Raw genomic sequence first — 18,507 nt, 5'->3', positions numbered from 1 at the left:
ATCATATAATTCCGAGAGTGAAGTCTAGTGTAATCTGTGGACTTTGGGATACTGAATTGTAACACGGCCTAATCAGTGGTAACACATGCAACACCCTGCTGGGATCTGGATTGTAGGGGGGCCTCTGCGTGTATGGAGATAGGGGTTATTTGGGGACTCCCTGTACTTCCAGCTTAATTTGGCTGTGAATCTAAAACTTCTTGAAAAAATACAGTCTATTTAAAACCAACCAACAAAAATACTTTGTATGGCAAAATGCTATGTGCACACGAAGGGCAATTACTGCTTAAAGAGGCAGGTGCTGTACTTTGGGGGCACAGATCGACATTTCCAGGGAGATGCTTAGAAACAGAACATCTTTTGGAGCTGTTTTTTTCTTCTCTGAATAAAGTTAGTGTGCTAGAGGCCAAGGACAACACCTTTATGATGGGGGCAGCCAGCTTTCCCGTGTTCCTTCCTTTGGCCCTCACACACAGGTATGCGACTGGAAGCTTCATGAACTAATTCCTGAGAGTTAACTGCAGAACTGGCCTTCAGCCACTTCCTCTCTCTGGGCTTCAGTTTCCCTACTTGAAGGGAAGGACATTTTAGATGTTTTCTAAAACGCTTTCCAGCTCTGGGTTTCTAGGAGTCTTCTTTTAATTTTTCCAGGGGCCCCTGCTTTCTCTGGCTTCGAGGCCTCTGGACATGTGGTTCCTTCCACTAGGATCACCATCCCCACTTGCCTGGCTAATGGCTTGCTGTTCCGCCTTTCTGATCTCAGCATCGGTATCACTTTGGGGAAGTCCTCCTGACCTCTCTACACAGGACTAAGTGCCCTTCTCCATGCCAGGAGATCCCCACTCATCCTCTGTTTCTGTGCTTAATATACTAAATAATAACTTTCTGTTTACTTGTCTCCTCCCAATTCTAGACCACCCCCTGCTGAGTGTAGGCTGTTGTATTTATATCACACACACACACACACACACTACAGGGAGTCTCAGGCCCAGATTTTCTTGGGGATGGGCCAGCTCTGTCTCTGCTTGGGGAGCCTCCAGACCCAAATCCTCCAGGAAGGACTATGCCTCCAGAAACACTCAACCATCAGCTAGAAGCTGTGAGTGGAAGAAACATCTTTCATTCGTAAAGGAACACTTTATATTATTAAAAGAATCATTACTATTAGAACTTACTTGCAACAGAGCCTTTCTAAAGGACCACAGGGTCCCTTTAAGTGTGACCTTTTTACGTATTTGTTTTTAAAAATTTATCAGAGGGAAGATTTAAGTTCTGCAGTCTCCCAGCCCAAGGATCTCTCAAAGGTTAAGGTGAAGGATCAGAAATGATAATAATTAGAACAGACCTTTGAGCACTTGGTTTGGAATTTTCCATTGCATTGACAGGAAGGCAGACACCTTCTGTCCTGGCACCTTCCTGCTGTCCCGGGTTGGCTTCGTCCACCCTGCACCTTTGTTCAGCTCCGCCCAGTACCGCCTGGCTGTGTCCTCTCTGCCCACCGGCCTCAGAGCCAGCTCTGGGTGTGCCGAGATGGGGCTGCCCAGGCCAGGGCTGTGGCTGAAGAGGTTCTGGGTCCTCTTGCAAGTGGTGGTGCACGTGGCCGTGGGCAAACTGTGCCTGATACTGTTTCCAGAGAGAGTCAAGCAACACATCTTGGCCATGAACCAGAAGAACCCCCACTTTTCTTATGACAACTGGGCCCCGACCGTCTACAGCATGCCGTATTTCTGGTTTGTCCTGAAGGTCCGATGGCAGCGACTAGAGGACAGGACAGAGCCCGGGGGCCTGGCACCCAACTGTCCCGTAGTCCAGCTCTCAGGACAGAGATGCAACATCTGGGACTTCATGCACGGTGAGGAGACGGTTGCGAACTTGAGATGTGCTTGGAATGGGGGTGTAGAAGTGGGTGGGGAGGTGGGTTGGGAAGTCCGGAATTCTCCTACTCTAGCTGCTCTCTTTTTTGGTTTCCTGTCCTCTTCTCACTTCCTGAAACTGAGACTTCTAGATTCTGTTCACCTTCCCAGGCCCTTAACCCGCAAACCAAACACACTGGCCTTCAGCGCCTTCCACACGCTCTTCAGCTCTGCCTGGTGGGCTCCTGCTCACCCTTCACACTGCCGCTCGGTGACGTTACCTGCGATGAGCCAACCCTGGCTCCCCCAGACTAGCTCAGCCCCTCATCCAGACTTAATGTCCTCAACTTTTCTTTATCACGTCTGACCGTGTAGGTAGTTACACATGGGGGTGTTTGGTTACTGTATCCCGCCCTCACTGGCCTGCACATTCTGGGCACATAGAGCCCCCCCGTGGATGAAGCCCAGGCCCAGCCTTGTATTCAAGGTCCTTCCAGGCCAACTCCTGCTCCCCTTCCCAGTCTCACCTACAGGTTCCCCCTCAGTCCTAGCCTCTGGAAGAACCCTTGAGCCTGGCACGTCCCTCGTACTCTCCCTTCTCTGCCTTGCTGGTGTTGTTGGCTCTTCCTGTATCTCACCAACAGTCCAAAACCCCACACCAGCTGGGCCTGCTCTCCTGTCCCCCTTCCGTGAGGCCCTCTCAGATCCCTACAGCTAGGCACACGCTCTCTCTCCTGGGCTCATGGCTCTGCATCTGCCCCTCTCCACAGACTCTGAGTCTTTCCACCCTGCCTCTGGCTGCCAAGCACAAGTGTTTTCTTCCCACCTGATGGGGAGCCTCATGACAGAACTGTGTCTCATTCATCTCTGAGTTCCCAGGAACTAGACCCAGCAGACTGAGTAGAGAAGGTTCCTGAGGCAAGTTATAATAGGCAAGCAAATCTAGTGGTTTTCAAACATGTTCTTTGGAAGCCAAAGCCCACGGATAAGCTTTACCACACTGAGTTTCCTGACTGAAATAGTTTGGGAAACCCTGCACACCCTACCCTCCTCCTGGAAATTCATAGAACACACACATACTTAAAAAGGTCTGAGAAGCCCTGAAGCTTAAAAACAAACAAAACTTGAAAAAACTGAGAAAACACTGTCTGATTTTCCTAACATACAACCCCTGACTTTCCACCTGAGGAAATGCCCAGGTTCCAAAGAACAACCTTTGGGAAACGTTGGCCTAATCCAATCCTCTCACTTTAGAAGGGAGATGGAGAGCACTAAGAGGCAGACGTAACACAGCTAGGGAGTGACCAAGTCAGACCCAGAATCTAGACTTCCTCATCTCATTCTTTCCAGTGCACCTTGGCAAACATTCATGAGCCCAGTCCCCAACTAGATGCCAGGGGCTAAGAGTTAGGTAAGAACTTCATCCTTCCCTCGACGAGTCTATGGTTTCATAGACTCATCTGTCTTCATAGGTTGATGTCATAAAGAGATCCTCACAGTTCTGTGAGATGGAGGAGGCTGTAAAGGTATAAACTTTGCCTGCAGGGATTGGAAGGTTTCCTGGAGGAAGTGGGTTTGGAACGAGGCCTTGAAAAACGAGAAAGATTTTTGTAGCTTGGGAAGGGAAAAGTGTTTCGAGCAGAGTTTTTTGCTCCTGACTCTACAACTGCAGTACACAAATGACCTCCCTTCTATTCAATATCCACTAAGTGACCCCTGATAATAAGAGCAATGAGAATAACCACGAACTTTTATGGAGTATCTCCTGTGGGCCAAGCGTTGTGCTGGAACCAGGCCAGTTTGCCAAATATCCATCTAGTGACCAGTTATGTGAAAGCCAACTTGCCTCATGGCAGTTTCCAGAATGTACTTGCTTCTTTTAGCTGTTCACTTTTGTGGACCAGTTTACATTTTAAAGACTGTTCTATTGGTCTCTGCTCCCTGCTATTGCGACTGAAGAATGGAAAGAGAGGGAAACCAAGAGACAAAAGAAATCTCTACCCATAAAACAGAGTTGGTTTTTGGCATATGGACCCAGAAATAATGGTACTGAATGGTGCTGAAATAGTAGATGCTGGTGGTACAGACCTCAGCATGATTGGTCTCTGCCCTGGAAAATCTCATAGCCCGGAGGGGGAGATGGTGTAGTGAGAGAGGGAACTGGAGGGTTCTGGAAGAAGTGGGATGAGATAGGGAGGCAGGCAGAGGAAGGCTTCTTGGAGAAGAGGATGGTGAGCTGCTTATCTAGAGACAGTGAAGCCTTGGGATGGGTGGGGAAAAGGGCAGTGGGGAACAGAGCAGGGCAGAGGAGAGGAACTACAGAGGGCCGAGCTGTGGAGGACCATTGGTCAGTTTTGGCAGAAGTGGGGCTGTGGCGGGCATGAAGCTGGGGAAGACTGAGGCTGGACATGGCGTCAGGGACCAGTGTTTAAAGGATCTTGTGTGTCTTATTGAAGAGGGTAGACTTCAACTTGACAGTATTGGTGAATTCTAGAAGGATTTCAAGCAGGGTGTTAACAATGATCAGGTATGCCTAATAGAAAGCAATCCAGTAACTGCTTTGGAAACCCACCAGCCACTAAAAAACTCTGATGCTTTGGGTATAAATCTGAACTCATTTTACAGCCAAAAAGCAGAAGGTCCAGAAGACTCTACAGGTAATCTGAAGCAGTTCTTTTATTTTTCACATACAAAGGCCCAGAGAGGTAAATTACTTGCTCAGAGTCAGTCGTATGGCAAGTGTTTGTAGAGCCTGAACTAGAACCTGTAGCTTCTGGCTCTCCGGTAGTGGAGTTGTTGTTGGATAAGATGACAGAGGTCCAGAGGAATTTCCAGCCCCCTCCTATCCCCTGGGTGTACACACATGAGGTACACACGCTCCCAGAGCAAAACACAGTTTAACTGGTGAGTGGTGGTAGAAGGCAAGTCTGGACCATTTATTTTCTAGGTACTTGGGAGTAAATAGGAAACCGGATTTATTTCAGCCCCTCTTTATTATCTTCTAAAATCTCCCCAAGTGTACTTAGGAGAGGTCATCTACTAACGATAAATGGGCTTTCTCTGTTAAGAGAGCCTGACCTGGGGCACCTGGGTGGCTCAGTGGATTAAGCCTCTGCCTTCGGCCGAGGTCATGATCTCAGGGTCCTGGAATTGAGCCCCGCATCGGGCTCTCTGCCCGGCAGGGAGCCTGCTTCTCCCTCTCTCTCTGCCTGCCTCTCTGCCTACTTGTGATCTCTTTCTCTCTCAAATAAATAAATAGAATTTTAAAAAAAAGAGAGAGAGAGAGAGAGCCTGACCTGGCAGTCATAATGGTGAGTTCAAGTCCAGGTGCTACAGGGCTGTTTCCCCATTTCTACAGACAAGATGGACTTGACAGTGCTAGCCCAATGTCTGAAATGGTGTCCTCTGCCCCGTGGCCTGTGCACACAGGCAGACTGCCAGTCCTCTGTCCCGTCATCCCTCCGTCCCGTCACCCCCTTGCACCCATCCTTCCTCTCTGCTATCAGGAAAGCAGGGAACTAAGCTTAAACTTTGCCCTCCATACTGATCACTGCACCCAACCACACTATAAATAATTAAACACATGGCTCTGTCTCGTCCAGTTTCCTAATCAGTGATGTTGAATTTTTTTTTCCAGTTAAAAACAAAATTCCAGATAGCTAATATTTAGCACTGGTCCTGACGTTAAGTCTTGGGGTTCTTATCAAAAGCATGACTCTCTGGGGTCATTGGAGGCCAGTGGCTGGCCACTTAGTCTTGACTTACCTCTGAGACTACCCTGATGAGGCCCGGGCAGTCCTGTCACATGGGCAAGGACTTGTGTAATCACCCAACAAGGACTGGGGCCCACTCAGTGCCCCCTAGGGCCTCCTAAGAGAAAATCTATGAGCCAAGGACAAGGAGAGCTTTGTATCTCCTTGGCCAAATTTCTCCTTATGTACTGAAAAATGAAGACTCTATAATCAATCGCTTCTCTCTTTACTTGGCCACCAGGAAACTCAATCAAATATTAGTTCAGTTATAATGAATACATGCGACTTAAGACTGCTTTGTTTGCCATCTTTCCCTTTTGTTCTGTGCCTCCCAGAAGGGCATGATTTTTTTTTTAATTAAAAAAATATTTTACTATACATATAACTTCTTCAAACCCATTGCACAATGAGGTGAGGGTCTAACTAACGAAATACACCATCAGAAAGTTAAGATGCCCTCGGTTCCCCTCCATCAGCAAGTCCTGTCAGTTTCATCTTTCACCTTCTCCGCGGCCCTCACACTAACCTGGGCTCCCATTATCTCTCACGCGCATTTCTCTGGCACCCCCTGACTGGATCCTTCCACTTCCATTCCCATTCTCAGGCCTTTCCCCACAGAGCGATCTTCGGGTGTAAATCTGACCACGTTTCATTATACCTCTCTACCGTGGGAGTCAGGGGTCTGGCCTGCAAGTCACAGAAACGTACTCTGGCTTTCCTAATCTCACACACACATACACACACACACAAGAACATATTAAGAACGTGTTACAAGACCCCCAGAATTAACCACACCTGGAGCGCTGGGCCTGGACTTTTAGCATCAAAAGTCAGGCCTGGATGCTGCTGTCACTCTGGTTGCCTTGGGAACTGACACGCCTGCCCCCAGGACTCCCCCAACCCAGACAGGAGTGCTGCCACAGGGCCACGGACCAGTTCTGCTGTCTCAGTGACTTCAGGACCAAAGATCTCTGTGGGATGGTCCAATCAACCCAGCTGGGCCACTGCTTACTTATGCCTTGGCTGCCCGGGACAAAGAACAGACCTGGCCCCTCCATCCTCCATAGAGGTGTACGCTCCTATTAATACCATACAAAATAGGGAAGTCCACCTAGGAAGGACGATTAGGAACCAGGCAGCCAAAAATGCAATAAATATCTACCATCCTTGCTTTATATCTCCACGAGGTCCCACTGTACCCAGAATAAAATCCAGATTTCTCACCAAGGTGTAGGAGAGCCTGCCCTCCCCCACCCCTGCTCGTACCTGCTTCTTCAGTCTTGCCTCTTGGGATCCGCCCTCCCCCTTCCACCTTCCACCCGCTCCCCGGGACCTGGCTCTGGTCATGGTGGCCTTGCAGGTCCTTGAACTCACCAAGCTCTGTCCTGCCTCAGGGCCTTTGTACAGGATGGAGTCCTTTTGCCTGGAATGCCCTCCTCCTCCCTTTGCCCATGGCTGGCTCTTTCCTGTCCTTCATTTCTCAGGTTAAATAGCATGTCCTCAGAGGCCTTTTCTGACCCACCTGTCTAAAGTAGGTCACTCCTTTATGGACTCTTTCGAAACACTTATCACAATTTGGAATTACCACATTTATGTGTTTACTTGTTTTTTTGCCACTGAATAGACCTCAGATTGCATGCAGGCAGGGGCACCACGGTGGCTCAGTAGGTTAAGTGTCCACCTTTGGCTTAGGACATGATCCCGGGGTCCTGGGATCAAGCCCTGCATCAGGTTCCCTGCTCAGAGGAGAACCTAGTTCTCCCTCCCCCTCTGCCTACCTGTGCTCTCTCTGTCAAATACATAAATAAATCTTAAAAAGAGAAAAGAAAAGAAAAGAAATTGCATGCAAGCAAAGCCAGGCTGGCCTTGTTCTCTGCTGAACCGCTCCCCAGCGTGTCGGGGGAGGGCTCTGCCCTCCCGGGGCAACAAGTAGCCTGGGCGACACAACTCTCTTATGGGCCATGTCACAGTGCACGACCTGCTATGCTCTACCTGCTGTGCTCTAACAGAGCACACCTCAGTGAGGCCTCCACCGTGTCCGCTCTGGCCACAGGGACCCCCGGGATGCTGGCAGCTCCCAAGGGCTACTCACCCTCGAAGGTGGGGCAGTTGTGGAAGGCTCCTGCCCAGGGTTGGTTTCATGGGTGTGGGACCAATGAATCACACAGGGGAAGGCCCTGTGCTTGGGGTTTAATGCTCTGCATTAGCCATCTTGAAATCCTTAACCATTTTGTCTTGGAATTTACATTTTTTAAGGGAAGCCTCATGGGACAATGGAAACTTCAAGGGACTTGGAGCCCTGGTCATGCGGGATCCGGCCTTCTTGCTCCCTGGGACATGTCCGCTCTTCCACCCTCAGAAGCAGGGCTGGTCCCGCCTCCTTCCCGCTCCTTCCCAGTGACTGCCACCGCCTTCTCACCCCAGAAAGGACCTGGACACAGGCACAGGAGAGGCTGGGGTGGTCGGGTGTGTGCCTCCGGGAGCCTCTCAAGGCAGGGCATGGAAATGGCCATCTCCATCCTGGGCTAACGGTGCCATGGGGCAGTGTGTCAGGTGACTGGGGGAAAGTGGTGGGAGAAGCCTCTTGCCTCCTCCCCTCCCCCAGCAAGGAGCCTAAGCATTCCCGAATGGCGGCTGTGATACCCTGTGGGTGGTGGGCATGTGGGGAGTGTAAATGTCTAGTTCAGTTTCTCATGATACGGTGACTGGGGCATCGTGCATTGGCCCGCTGGCTGGAGGGAGAGGAAAGCTGGTAGCCGGTCACCATAGTCACACAGGCACATATGCACTAAGTTTTAGGGTTCCTGGCTGACTATGAAGGACCGCATTTGCCCTATGACTATCCCTATGTCTGTGAGAGTCTGACATTAAATGGTACCTAGAAAATACCATGCCAGTGCAAGAGAGAGGCCACAGAAGCAAACCTTTTTATTTTCATATATTTAACGGCAATTCCCCCACGCACTCCACTTTTGAACAAGGGGCGCAGCATTTTCAGTTTGCACTGAGCCAGCAAATCAGGTAGCCAGTCTTGGGCCTATCCCTCATTCCCCTTTGTGGCATCCCCTTCGCTGCCTGTTCCACTTCCTAGCTCAGGGACAAGATAGCTGATAACAACAGCCTACATTTATTGAGTACCTACTATGGGCCAAGCACCACTTTAAGGCCTTATCTGTACTCCCTTATCCGTACTACCTATGATCCTTATAACAATCCTATAAGGTAAGTATTATTATTATGTCCATTTGTGAATGAGGGAACAGGGGCTTTGGATGAGAAGAACTCTGAATTGAGCGTCTAGAAGCCAGAGTACTAATTTTAACTCCACACTTGACCTGCTGTGTGACCTGAAGCAAGTCTGTAAACAAGGAGAAAAATGGCCTACCTTGAGGTATTCTAATCTCATCACCTGAGAAGACAGATCTGTGCCTACCTTATAAACTGCCTGGGAGGGACCCTCACTATTTGAATTACCACCTAGTAGCTGCAGGTGGTCCACTGAGACCCCCTGATAAAATCCCCTCCTTGTGGAGAGGAGTAAACTGGCTCCAGCCTCTGCTAAGTCAGGCTCTGTAGGCATCTGTCCCCTCACTGTGGCCTGGCTCCATCTTCGAGGGAAAAGGAAAGTATCAGAAGTGAGAGCATCCAGAGCGAAGATGGTACTGACGAACCAAGGCTGTGTGCAGAGGACTGGTTGTTGATGATTCCATTCCTGTTTCAGGCAACAGGCCACTGGTGCTAAATTTTGGAAGTTGTACCTGACCTTCGTTTCTTTTCAAACTTGACCAGTTCAAGAGACTTATTGAAGACTTTTGCTCCATGGCAGACTTCCTCATCATCTACATCGAGGAAGCACACGCATCAGGTACTGAGACTCTCCTCGCCTCTGCCTCTGCCTCTGCCTACCTTCTCTTTCCTGCCTCACTTCCCCAGGCCCAGGGTCACAGCTGGGGAGAGTGGGGGAGGAGGAATGAGGGCATGAGCTGCTCTGCACAGAGTACCTACTTCTTTCAGTGCCTGCTGCCATTACCCACTACTTAGTAACTTCACAGTCTGTGCTTTCCACCAGCACACGGAGCAGAAAAACTGGAGGTGGCGCCGGGGTGGCTCAGTCGGTTGGCTTCCGCTCAGGTCATGATCTTGGGGTCCTGCGATTGAGTCCAGCGCCCGACTTCCTGCTCACTGAGAAGTCTGCTTCTTTCTCTGCTCTCTCTCTCTCTTCTTCCCTCTCTCTCTGCCTCTCCCCCCTGCTCCTTCTCTTTCTCTCAAATAAATAAAATAAAATAAACGAAACAAAAAACACCCTAGAGGGACAGGTCTAGTGGAAATCAAGGAGGAGGAGCTAGTAGGAGGAATTTAGACCTGAAACGTCACAAGGGAAATGCCCACTCCATAGCTACATGTGCGACCCCTCCTAAGACTCTCCAGACTCAAAGGGACACTGTGGTTCCTCTCCGTCGATGGTTCCCAAGCATTAGTGAGCGTCAGAAGCACCTGGAAGGCTTGTTAAAACAGACTGCTGGACCGCCCCATCCCAGAGTTCATCAGTGAAGTCTGGGATGGGGCCTGAGAATTCACATTTCTGACAAGCTCCGGGTGATGCTGATGCTGCTGGTCTGGGGGCCACACCTGGAGACCCACTGCCCCAAGCTAGCTTTCATCCGGGACAGGCATTCTTTCTTCATCCCTGACAGGTGGTCACACATTTTCATTACTTCACGGGACATCTTATTCCTTTGCTGGAGAGTTCCATTCAGGAGAGCTCTCCCTGAAACTCCTACAGCTTGTGGGCTAAGCCCGTTGAACTTTACCAAATGGTCCACCGATCCCACAGGGCCTGGGGCCCAAATCAGGTTTCCACATGCCTCCTGTTTCTCCAGGTAAGTTATGCGGAGGCATGAGGCATGGTGGGAAGGACATGAACTTCGGAGTTTCAGACCTGATTATGGGTCCTAGCTCTACCACATGACCTTGGGGCACTCACTTTCCATGCCCACTTTTGCAACAGTGACATGGGATGACAAGACCAACCTCACAGGGTCACTCATCTGACAATATTTAAGGAGCACTTGTGCTGGGCCTGGGGATATTGAGACAAAAGACACACACAGCTCCTGCCTCTCAGGAACTCACAGTTAAGGTTGGGGAAACAAGTCACTGTTCCTCTCCCGCCCTCCATGTCCTCAGATGCAGGATGAGGGGCAGAATCCCAGTTTAGCCTCCCCTAGGAGGTCCTTGTGAAGCTAACAGTTGCACAAGACTGACTGCCTAAACATGACACAAAGGTAAGCTGGCGTTGTCATCTACAAAGTTCCAATGTTTTGGGGCAGGTGATAGTTACTTTACACCGTGGCCAGGCACCTGTATCTTGATGTGAATTTGTCCCAAGAGCCGGCTTCTCTAGGAGGAAGTTTTCTGAGCGGAGCACGTTGAAGCACCAAGATAAACTTTTCCAACTTTCCTTACCTTGGGAAGCAGCTATGACTGTAAGCACAGGCCACGTGGCTTCCGAAGGATCCCATGACCACATTAACTGGGTCCAGGCTCCCCAGAAACGGGGCAAGTAGAAGGGCAAGGCCACTGGCACTTTATGGTTATTTTTTTCAGCCCATTAACATGAGTACCACTTCTTGTAAGAAGGCAGAAGGGCACCTTGGCAACGAGGCCATTTGAAAATCCCCTTCCAATCAACATTAACAAGCAGCCTTAAATGGGTTTGATTTGGGGCAACTCCAGAGCAAAGTAACAGAATACTTGTGGCATGGAATTAAAACTGGCTTCTTTCCTACCTGTCTGTTATTTGGGAGAGTCAGGCAAGATAAACCCATATTTTTAAAGCAGCTTCTGTGAAACAGGCCGAGTACTAGGAATTCTAAACAAGTTACCTCACAGTCATCTGCAACACTGGTCCTATTAATCCCTTTACAGATGGGGAAACAGAGTTAACAGAGGCTTCAAGAGCTTGCCCCCTAACACATAGCTGCGTGTGTCAGGAAAGGCTTCCTGGAGGAGAGGGGTTTAGAGCTGTGGTTCTGAACGGAGGGTGATTTATGTCCCCCAGGGGACATCTGGCAATGCTTTGAGATGTTTTTGGTTGTCAAAAACAAATTGAAGGGAGGGCGGGGTGCTTAGTGAGGCCAAAGACGCTGCTCAATGTCCTGTAACACACGGGATAGCGGACCCGCCACAAATGTCAACAGTAGCAACGTTGAGGAGCCCCATGTTAGAGCTGAGGCTTGAAAGGACAGGTAGGATCTCAAATATGGAAAAGATGGTAAGGACACAGGGAAGAGGGGGTCAGACCCATTTGAGGAAGTCGCTTCAGCGAGATGCGGAAGGACCAGCGGCCGTGACTAGAAGAGCATGTGGGGAGAGATGGTCGGCATCGTGACATGTTTGCTAAGGAGCTGGTCCTGTCATTGGTTTTCAAGCAGAGAAGAAAATCTGATTAAAGTTTGTGTTCGTAATGCTGTCAGAGATTTTTGGATGATGAGTGATAGGGTAGCAAGATCAAGAGGTAGGAATACTCCTTAGGGGTTGAAAGGAAGGGTGGTTGTCAGGCTGACAGTTGTCCTTGGCTGTGAGCTCACCCTGAGGGGCATGAAGCTGTCATGAAGCTGTCTGTAGAGCTAATGGCAGCCATAGTGGCTGAAGTCGCAGGAGAGAGAAGCTCCTGTTCTCACACTGTAGGTGGAGACAGCCCCGTGAGGAAGAGGGTGGAAGCAAGAGGCAGCTCGGGGCTGGTGGGTCAAGGAATCCCAGGTGTTTCACCCATCGGCTGAACAGAGGCTGGAGGTGTGCAAGGCAGACAGGCCAGGTCACTGGGGAGCTTGGGATTTCCCCTGCGGATGACAGGGAGCAGGAGAGTGACAAGGTCAGATTGGCCCTTTGGAAAGATCATTCTGGTGGAGAATAATTAGAAGAGGGAGATTGTCTAGACTAGTAGTTCGTAGACTTCCGGTGTGTTGTTAGAATCATCTGGAAGGTTGTTAAGACAGATTGGTGGGCCCCATTTCTTGTCAGTCTAGGTTCGGGCCCAAGAATTAGCAACAAACCCCAGGTGATGCCCGCTAGATCCTCAGTGATAACCTGGACAGATGAATCAGAATCTGCCTTTAACCGTTCAAATACACATTCCAGTTCAAGAAGCATGGGACTAGTCGACTCTTCCATGCTGAAGAGCTGAGAGTCAGGAGTCCTGGGCTTCTGTGCTGGATCAGTCAGTAACTCCCTATGTGAGCTCGTGCCTTCACTCATAGTAGGAAACTGGGCCCAATCGAGCTAAGGGCTCCTCTATCTGGGACCCTCAGTTAAAGGTGGTGGGGATGGGGGTTTTTAATGGGCGGAAAATAGCGCCCTGCCAGTTAGGCTCACTCCCCATCTCTTCTTTTGCAGATGGCTGGGCTTTTAAGAACAACGTGAACATCAGGACTCACCGGAATCTCCAGGACCGCCTGAGGGCCGCCCGCTTGCTGCTGGACAGGAGCCCCCAGTGCCCTGTGGTGGTGGACACAATGGAGAACCAGAGCAGCCAGCGCTACGCAGCGCTGCCTGAGCGGCTCTACGTGCTCTGGGAGGGCAGGATCCTCTACAAGGTGACCAGGGGTATGGGGCCCAGCATGGGGATGGGCAGAAAGGGCTTTGTAGCAGGCAGACCTGCATTCATGTCACTTCCTGGCCACGTACCAGCCATGTGGCCAGCGCCAGTTCCTCTCCTCTCGTGGAGTTTCAGTTTCCTCTTCTGCAAAAGGGAGGTACCCTTACCTCACAGGAGGTGAAATAACGCACAGAAAAGTCCCTAGCTTTTGGGCTGGAGCTGCAGCCTCTTGTTGCCTTCGAACCCAGAAGACTGGCCAAGCCCTAGCTTAGTTTGGAGTTGAACAAGAGAAGGTTGTTTCCATTTCATAAACAATGCTCAGAGAAGGACACTGACTTGCCCAAGGTCACACCTCACTAGGCTCTGATTCCAATTCTAAGTCCTTTGGATGGGGTGAGCCAGGGGTGGGAGGGTCTGAAGCCACTCATCTCTGAGGCCTGAACCTGGAGGGGTTGTAGGAGTGGGAGCAGAGCAAACCCTACAGGCAGCAGCTGGAGATGCTAAAGCAGGGATTCGAGGCAGGAGCCGAGTCCCGGCTCGATTTCTGGTGATTGTGCCCCTCTTAGGGCTTCCAGCCTGGCCAGGGTTGGGGACAGAAGCATAGCCTCTGGCCACTTGGGCACCGTTGGCCACCCCTAAGAGGGCAGGAACTGTTTCATAGCTGCAGAAAGGATTTCAAACCGTGACCTCTGAAGCCCAGCCACACGGCTGCTCCTTGCCCACGGGTCAAGCTGACCCTACTGTCGCAGGGAAATGGGCAACAACTTGCAGATGAATTCCCGAGGTGCCAAGGGTCACAGCACAAGGATTCAGGTCTTTCTTCCTTTCTCCTCCCCAGAGACATGGCTCTAAGGTGGCATGGTGGAGGCCAGCAGGGCTAGGCTCCAAGCCAGTACTGGCAACACAGGAATGAATTGCGAATGGCCCACCCCTTACTTTGAGTGCTCTGGTGTCCCCAGTACTAGGAGACTCCAGAGCAGGGATCGGCAAACCTTTTCTGAAAAGGGCCTGATTGTAAATATTTTTGACTTTGTGGGCCAAATCATCTCCGGTCACAACAATTCAATCCTGCTGCTGTGGCACAAAATCGGTGTAGACGAGACATCAATGAGTGTGAAGCATCAGGACAGATTTGGCTCTCAGATTGGAAATTTCCTGACCCCTGAGGAAGGGTAGGCTCTTTAGAGGTGGGGACAACTGCGTGGGCCTCAAGGCCAGGAAGCCAGCCGTGTGAGTGGGGTGAGTGAAAAGCATAGCAAATACAGGGAAGAAGGTGGGCAAAGGCACAGAGGCAGGTTATGGCAGGGTGTGAATGGAGAATTGTCACCATGTCCCCAGTGGTGACAGGAGTCTCATTCTGGACCAAGGAGTTCAGCGTGCCTCTTGGGACAAAGGAGAGCCACTGACGAGTTTTGAGCAGAATCGAGGCATGATTGGATCTTATTTTATTTTTATTTTAGTTTTTTAAAGATTTATTTATTTAGTAGAGAGAGTGTGCGCATGTGAGTGGGGGGAGGGGCAGAGGGAGAGAGGCCCAAGCAGACTCCCTGCTGAGCATGGAGCCCAATGTGGGGCTCGATCCCAGGATCCCGACTGAGCACCCCAGGTGCCCCTGGATCTGTATTTTAGAAAGATCACTGGCTCCTGGGTGAGGTGTGGACTGGAAGGAGCAGGGATTGAGGACTAGGAAAAGTCAGGAGGTAGGATGGCTGTCCAAGTAGGAGATGAAAAGGGCTGAACTAGGGCATTGGACTGGAGAGGCAGAGGTGGGTCTGATTTAGGACGGGTGGTGCTTGCTGGGAGGTGTAGAGAAGATAAGGCCTGTCTGAAGGTCTAATTACGGAAGATAATTATTTGTACAGACCCCTCTCTCCTCTTGGAAGTATTCACTTCACCCCTCCGGTCTTCCTTATACTTCTCGGTCCAATCTGCCCATTAAATATTGGCACCACTCCACACCCTCTCTCTGGTGACCTCATCCACCTGAGGGTTGTCTCTGCCACGGAGGACACCATCCTGACAAGTCCCACGTAGCCATCACCAGCCCTGTCCTTTCAACCCAGCTCCAGACCCACCGATTCCTGCAGGCTGGAAATCCGGGAACACTGGTTCATTTCTCTTGCAGGGGAAATCGGGCCCTTGGAACTACCATCCAGAGGAAGTTCGTGCTGTTCTGGAAAAGCTCCACATCGAGTCTGGAAAGATCCCCCAGTGCTAGGTGATCAACAGGAGGGCTCCTCAAGTTCTGGGGTCTCCTCCCAGCCTAGGTGGCTTTCACCTCTGGACTCATGTCCCCTGCTGGTCAGACTGGTCTCATCTAACCAAACAATTGTAATCAGAAAACAAAGCAGCAAGTAAGCAGAATGTTAAAATACCCCCCCCAATGCTGTCTCCACAGAGACCACATTCATCGTGTGACATCCCCACGTGAGAGAGGCCCCACTCCACGGGCAGCCTACCGAGGCGTGGCATCTCTCTCCAGCCACTCTGACACCAAGCGGTCAGAATCAGCGGTCCTTATGTGAGGCAGACTCATTTTCCCCAGTTTGCCATTTATGGACTTGATCATCTCAGACACTAAATTGGCTTTTAGAACCAAGCACGGGGAGAGCATGCTGGTTGTTTAGAGAGAGAGAGAGAGAGATGAGGAATTGAAAGCCGTTGTTCTTTTAAGCAGAAGCTTACACTGGAAATGGTTTCTCTGATGTCTTTGCAAGTCTCCTAACGGTCATTTGTGTTCGATTACATCAGACTAATGGATCGCCATTGCTATTCATCTGTTTTAACTCTGCTTCTTTTCATATTTGTCTATGACGGCCACAGCCTAAAGTACACACAGCTGTGACTTGATTTGAAAGAAAATGTTTTAAGAGGCAGCAAGCTAAACAGAGTGATTAAACTATCTCAGGCCGTTTGAGATGGCTTCGGTGTGATTCTTACATTTTCTTTTCCAATTTGTGTCAGCCTGTTTTATCTTGCATTATAGCCCAGTGTAATCTGATCGGCAAAAATACCATATGCTTGGGAGCGCCTCATTTGGTGGGAAGAACATTCCTTCTCCGTGGGTTACATATTAAATGTCCCTTTGTCTTGTGAATTCCTGCTAAAGAATGTTTTACATTGGACTCAAACTACCTTTACAACACGACATAAAAGAATGGACTTGGGAGACATTTTTCTACCAAGAAAACACATTCTCCTTGGGTTGGCTATTGTTACTACAATGTGAACACCATTAATGCTGCTATTTTATTCTTTCTTTTTTTTTTAAGATTTTATTTATTTATTTGACAGAGAGAGATCACAAGTAGGCAGAGAAACAGGCAGAGAGAGAGGGGGAAGCAGGCTCCCCGCCGAGCAGAGAGCCCGATGCAGGGCTTGATCCCAGTACCCCGAGATCATGACCCGAGCCGAAGGCAGAGGCCCAACCCACTGGGCCACCCAGGTACCCCTATTTTATTCTTTTTAAAAAACTTATCATTAATCATCTACCAGGCACCCATGTTCAGATATGTTAAGTCCTCTAGTCTTCGTATATTTCAAAGAGGAGATTATTACCCCCATTTTAAAGATGGGAAATCAAGGCTCAGAGTTGAGGAATTTGTGGAAGGGCTTAGATCTAGTAAGTAACAAGCCAAGATTCAAAGCCCATCTCTAACTTCAGCTAGCTGTGGGACTTTGGCTAAGCTGCCTTGGTATCTTGAACTATAAAATCAGTTACTAGTAATGCCTTCTGCCTAGAGGATTTGTAAGTAAAACACTCAGAACTGTGCCTGCCTTGGAGAAAATGCCACAGACAGGCTATTGTTATTTTAAGTTGTTCCACAACCACCTCCTTGGGCCCCCTTTTTAGGCAGTGGGAAATGGTAGAAAGGTAGGACAGTAGGGACAGTGAATCAAAATTCTTCATCCTGGGGGCACCTGGGTGGCTCAGTGGTTTAAAGCCTCTGCCTTCAGCTCGGGTCATGATCCCAGAGTCCTGGGATGGAGCCCTGCATCAGGCTGTCTGCTCAGCAGGGAGCCTGCTTTCCTCTCTCTCTCTGCTGGCCTCTCTGCCTACTTGTGATCTCTGTCAAATAAATAAATTAAATATTTTTTAAAAAAATTATTCATCCTGCCAAAGCAACGCATGCATGAGTTTATGTGGGTACACGAAGAGCGAGGAGCTGGGCAGTGGGGCTGGAGCCCAGCCGAGCCCCGTCCTTCCTAAGCCCCGTTTCCATAAAAGGAGACAGCGGATAAGCCCGTGCTCCTCTGAATCACTCCTCAGATGGTCCTCCGATTCATGCCTATAAATGCAGAGAAAGTTCCCAGTTTTCAGTGAACAACAGTAGCTAGAGCTGAGTTTTCAGAATGGTGAAGTAGATCCCAAGCGTTCCAAGTCAGTTCTCTTTGGTTTAATGCTTCAGACTGTCATTGGGCACCGATTCCTTACTGGGTGCTGAGCAATGTCCAGGAGGACAAGGTCCCGCTTAACCTCACGGGGGACTAGGCATCCGTGGCGATGACTGTAATTCAAAGCAAGGATGATGGGGGAGAGCTGAGATGAAGACTCACTGCTCAGGGAGTGCAGACGGGAGGGCAATTGTGTGGGGCTGGGTGGGACTGGGAAAGCCTGGAGGAAGTGGTAGCATTAGGCTGGGGCCAGGCCTCCCACAACCTGCAATGGGAACGTGCAGAGCACGGGAAGGGAAAGGGACATTTGTGGGGTAACTCTGCATGGCAGAGATGGCAAAGAACTGTGCATGGTGCTCAGCAGGTTTGGACTCTCATTCTACTAAACTGGCCATGGATGACTTCATTTCGAGTAAGTTCCGCCATGACATTCAGCAGGTGCGTTAACACATTTTGTAAGGCATGCGTAGATGTCCGCTGAAGAAGGATTCAGGATACCTGTTCTGCCATATAGATGACATCACTGAAAGTCTCAAGTAGTTTTTTCAAGAAGGGAACACGGTGGCGCCTGGGTGGTGCAGTGGGTTAAGCATCCAGGCACAGGACGTGATCTCAGGGTCTTGCGTTCGAGACCCATGTTGGGCTCCGCGCTCAATGGGGAGTCTGCTTGAGATTCTCTCTCTTCCTCTCCCTCTCCCTGCCCCTCCCCCAGCTCTCTGTCTCTCTCTCTCTCATAAGTACATTAAAAAATAAAAATAAAAATAAAAAATGGAAGGGCACATGGATGCTGTACTCTGGGACATCTGACATGCTTGCCCCCGCCAGCCTGTCATCTGAAGCCCACAGGATCCCTGGCTGGGATTCAGACTCTTGTATCTCAGCCTCTTTAGCTCAGAGATTCGCAGACCCT

At 49.9% G+C, this 18,507-nt stretch overlaps 1 protein-coding gene across 1 annotated transcript; it reads left to right on the top strand.

Annotated features, from left to right (window-relative positions):
* Nucleotides 1-1,459: 1,459 nt before the first annotated feature.
* DIO1 (iodothyronine deiodinase 1) lies at nt 1,460-16,123 on the top strand. Its single transcript, XM_032360927.1, has 4 exons — nt 1,460-1,852; nt 9,327-9,470; nt 13,001-13,200; nt 15,328-16,123. Exons 1-4 carry the CDS (start codon nt 1,531-1,533, stop codon nt 15,418-15,420), a joined length of 759 nt encoding a protein of 252 aa, XP_032216818.1. The 5' UTR covers nt 1,460-1,530; the 3' UTR covers nt 15,421-16,123.
* The last annotated feature ends 2,384 nt before the right edge of the window (nt 16,124-18,507 follow it).

Source organism: Mustela erminea, chromosome 10 (assembly GCF_009829155.1).
Source record: "Mustela erminea isolate mMusErm1 chromosome 10, mMusErm1.Pri, whole genome shotgun sequence".
Lineage (NCBI taxonomy): Eukaryota > Metazoa > Chordata > Mammalia > Carnivora > Mustelidae > Mustela > Mustela erminea.
The sequence above is the reverse complement of the archived record's forward strand: the minus strand, read 5'-3'. Positions and strand labels throughout refer to the sequence as shown.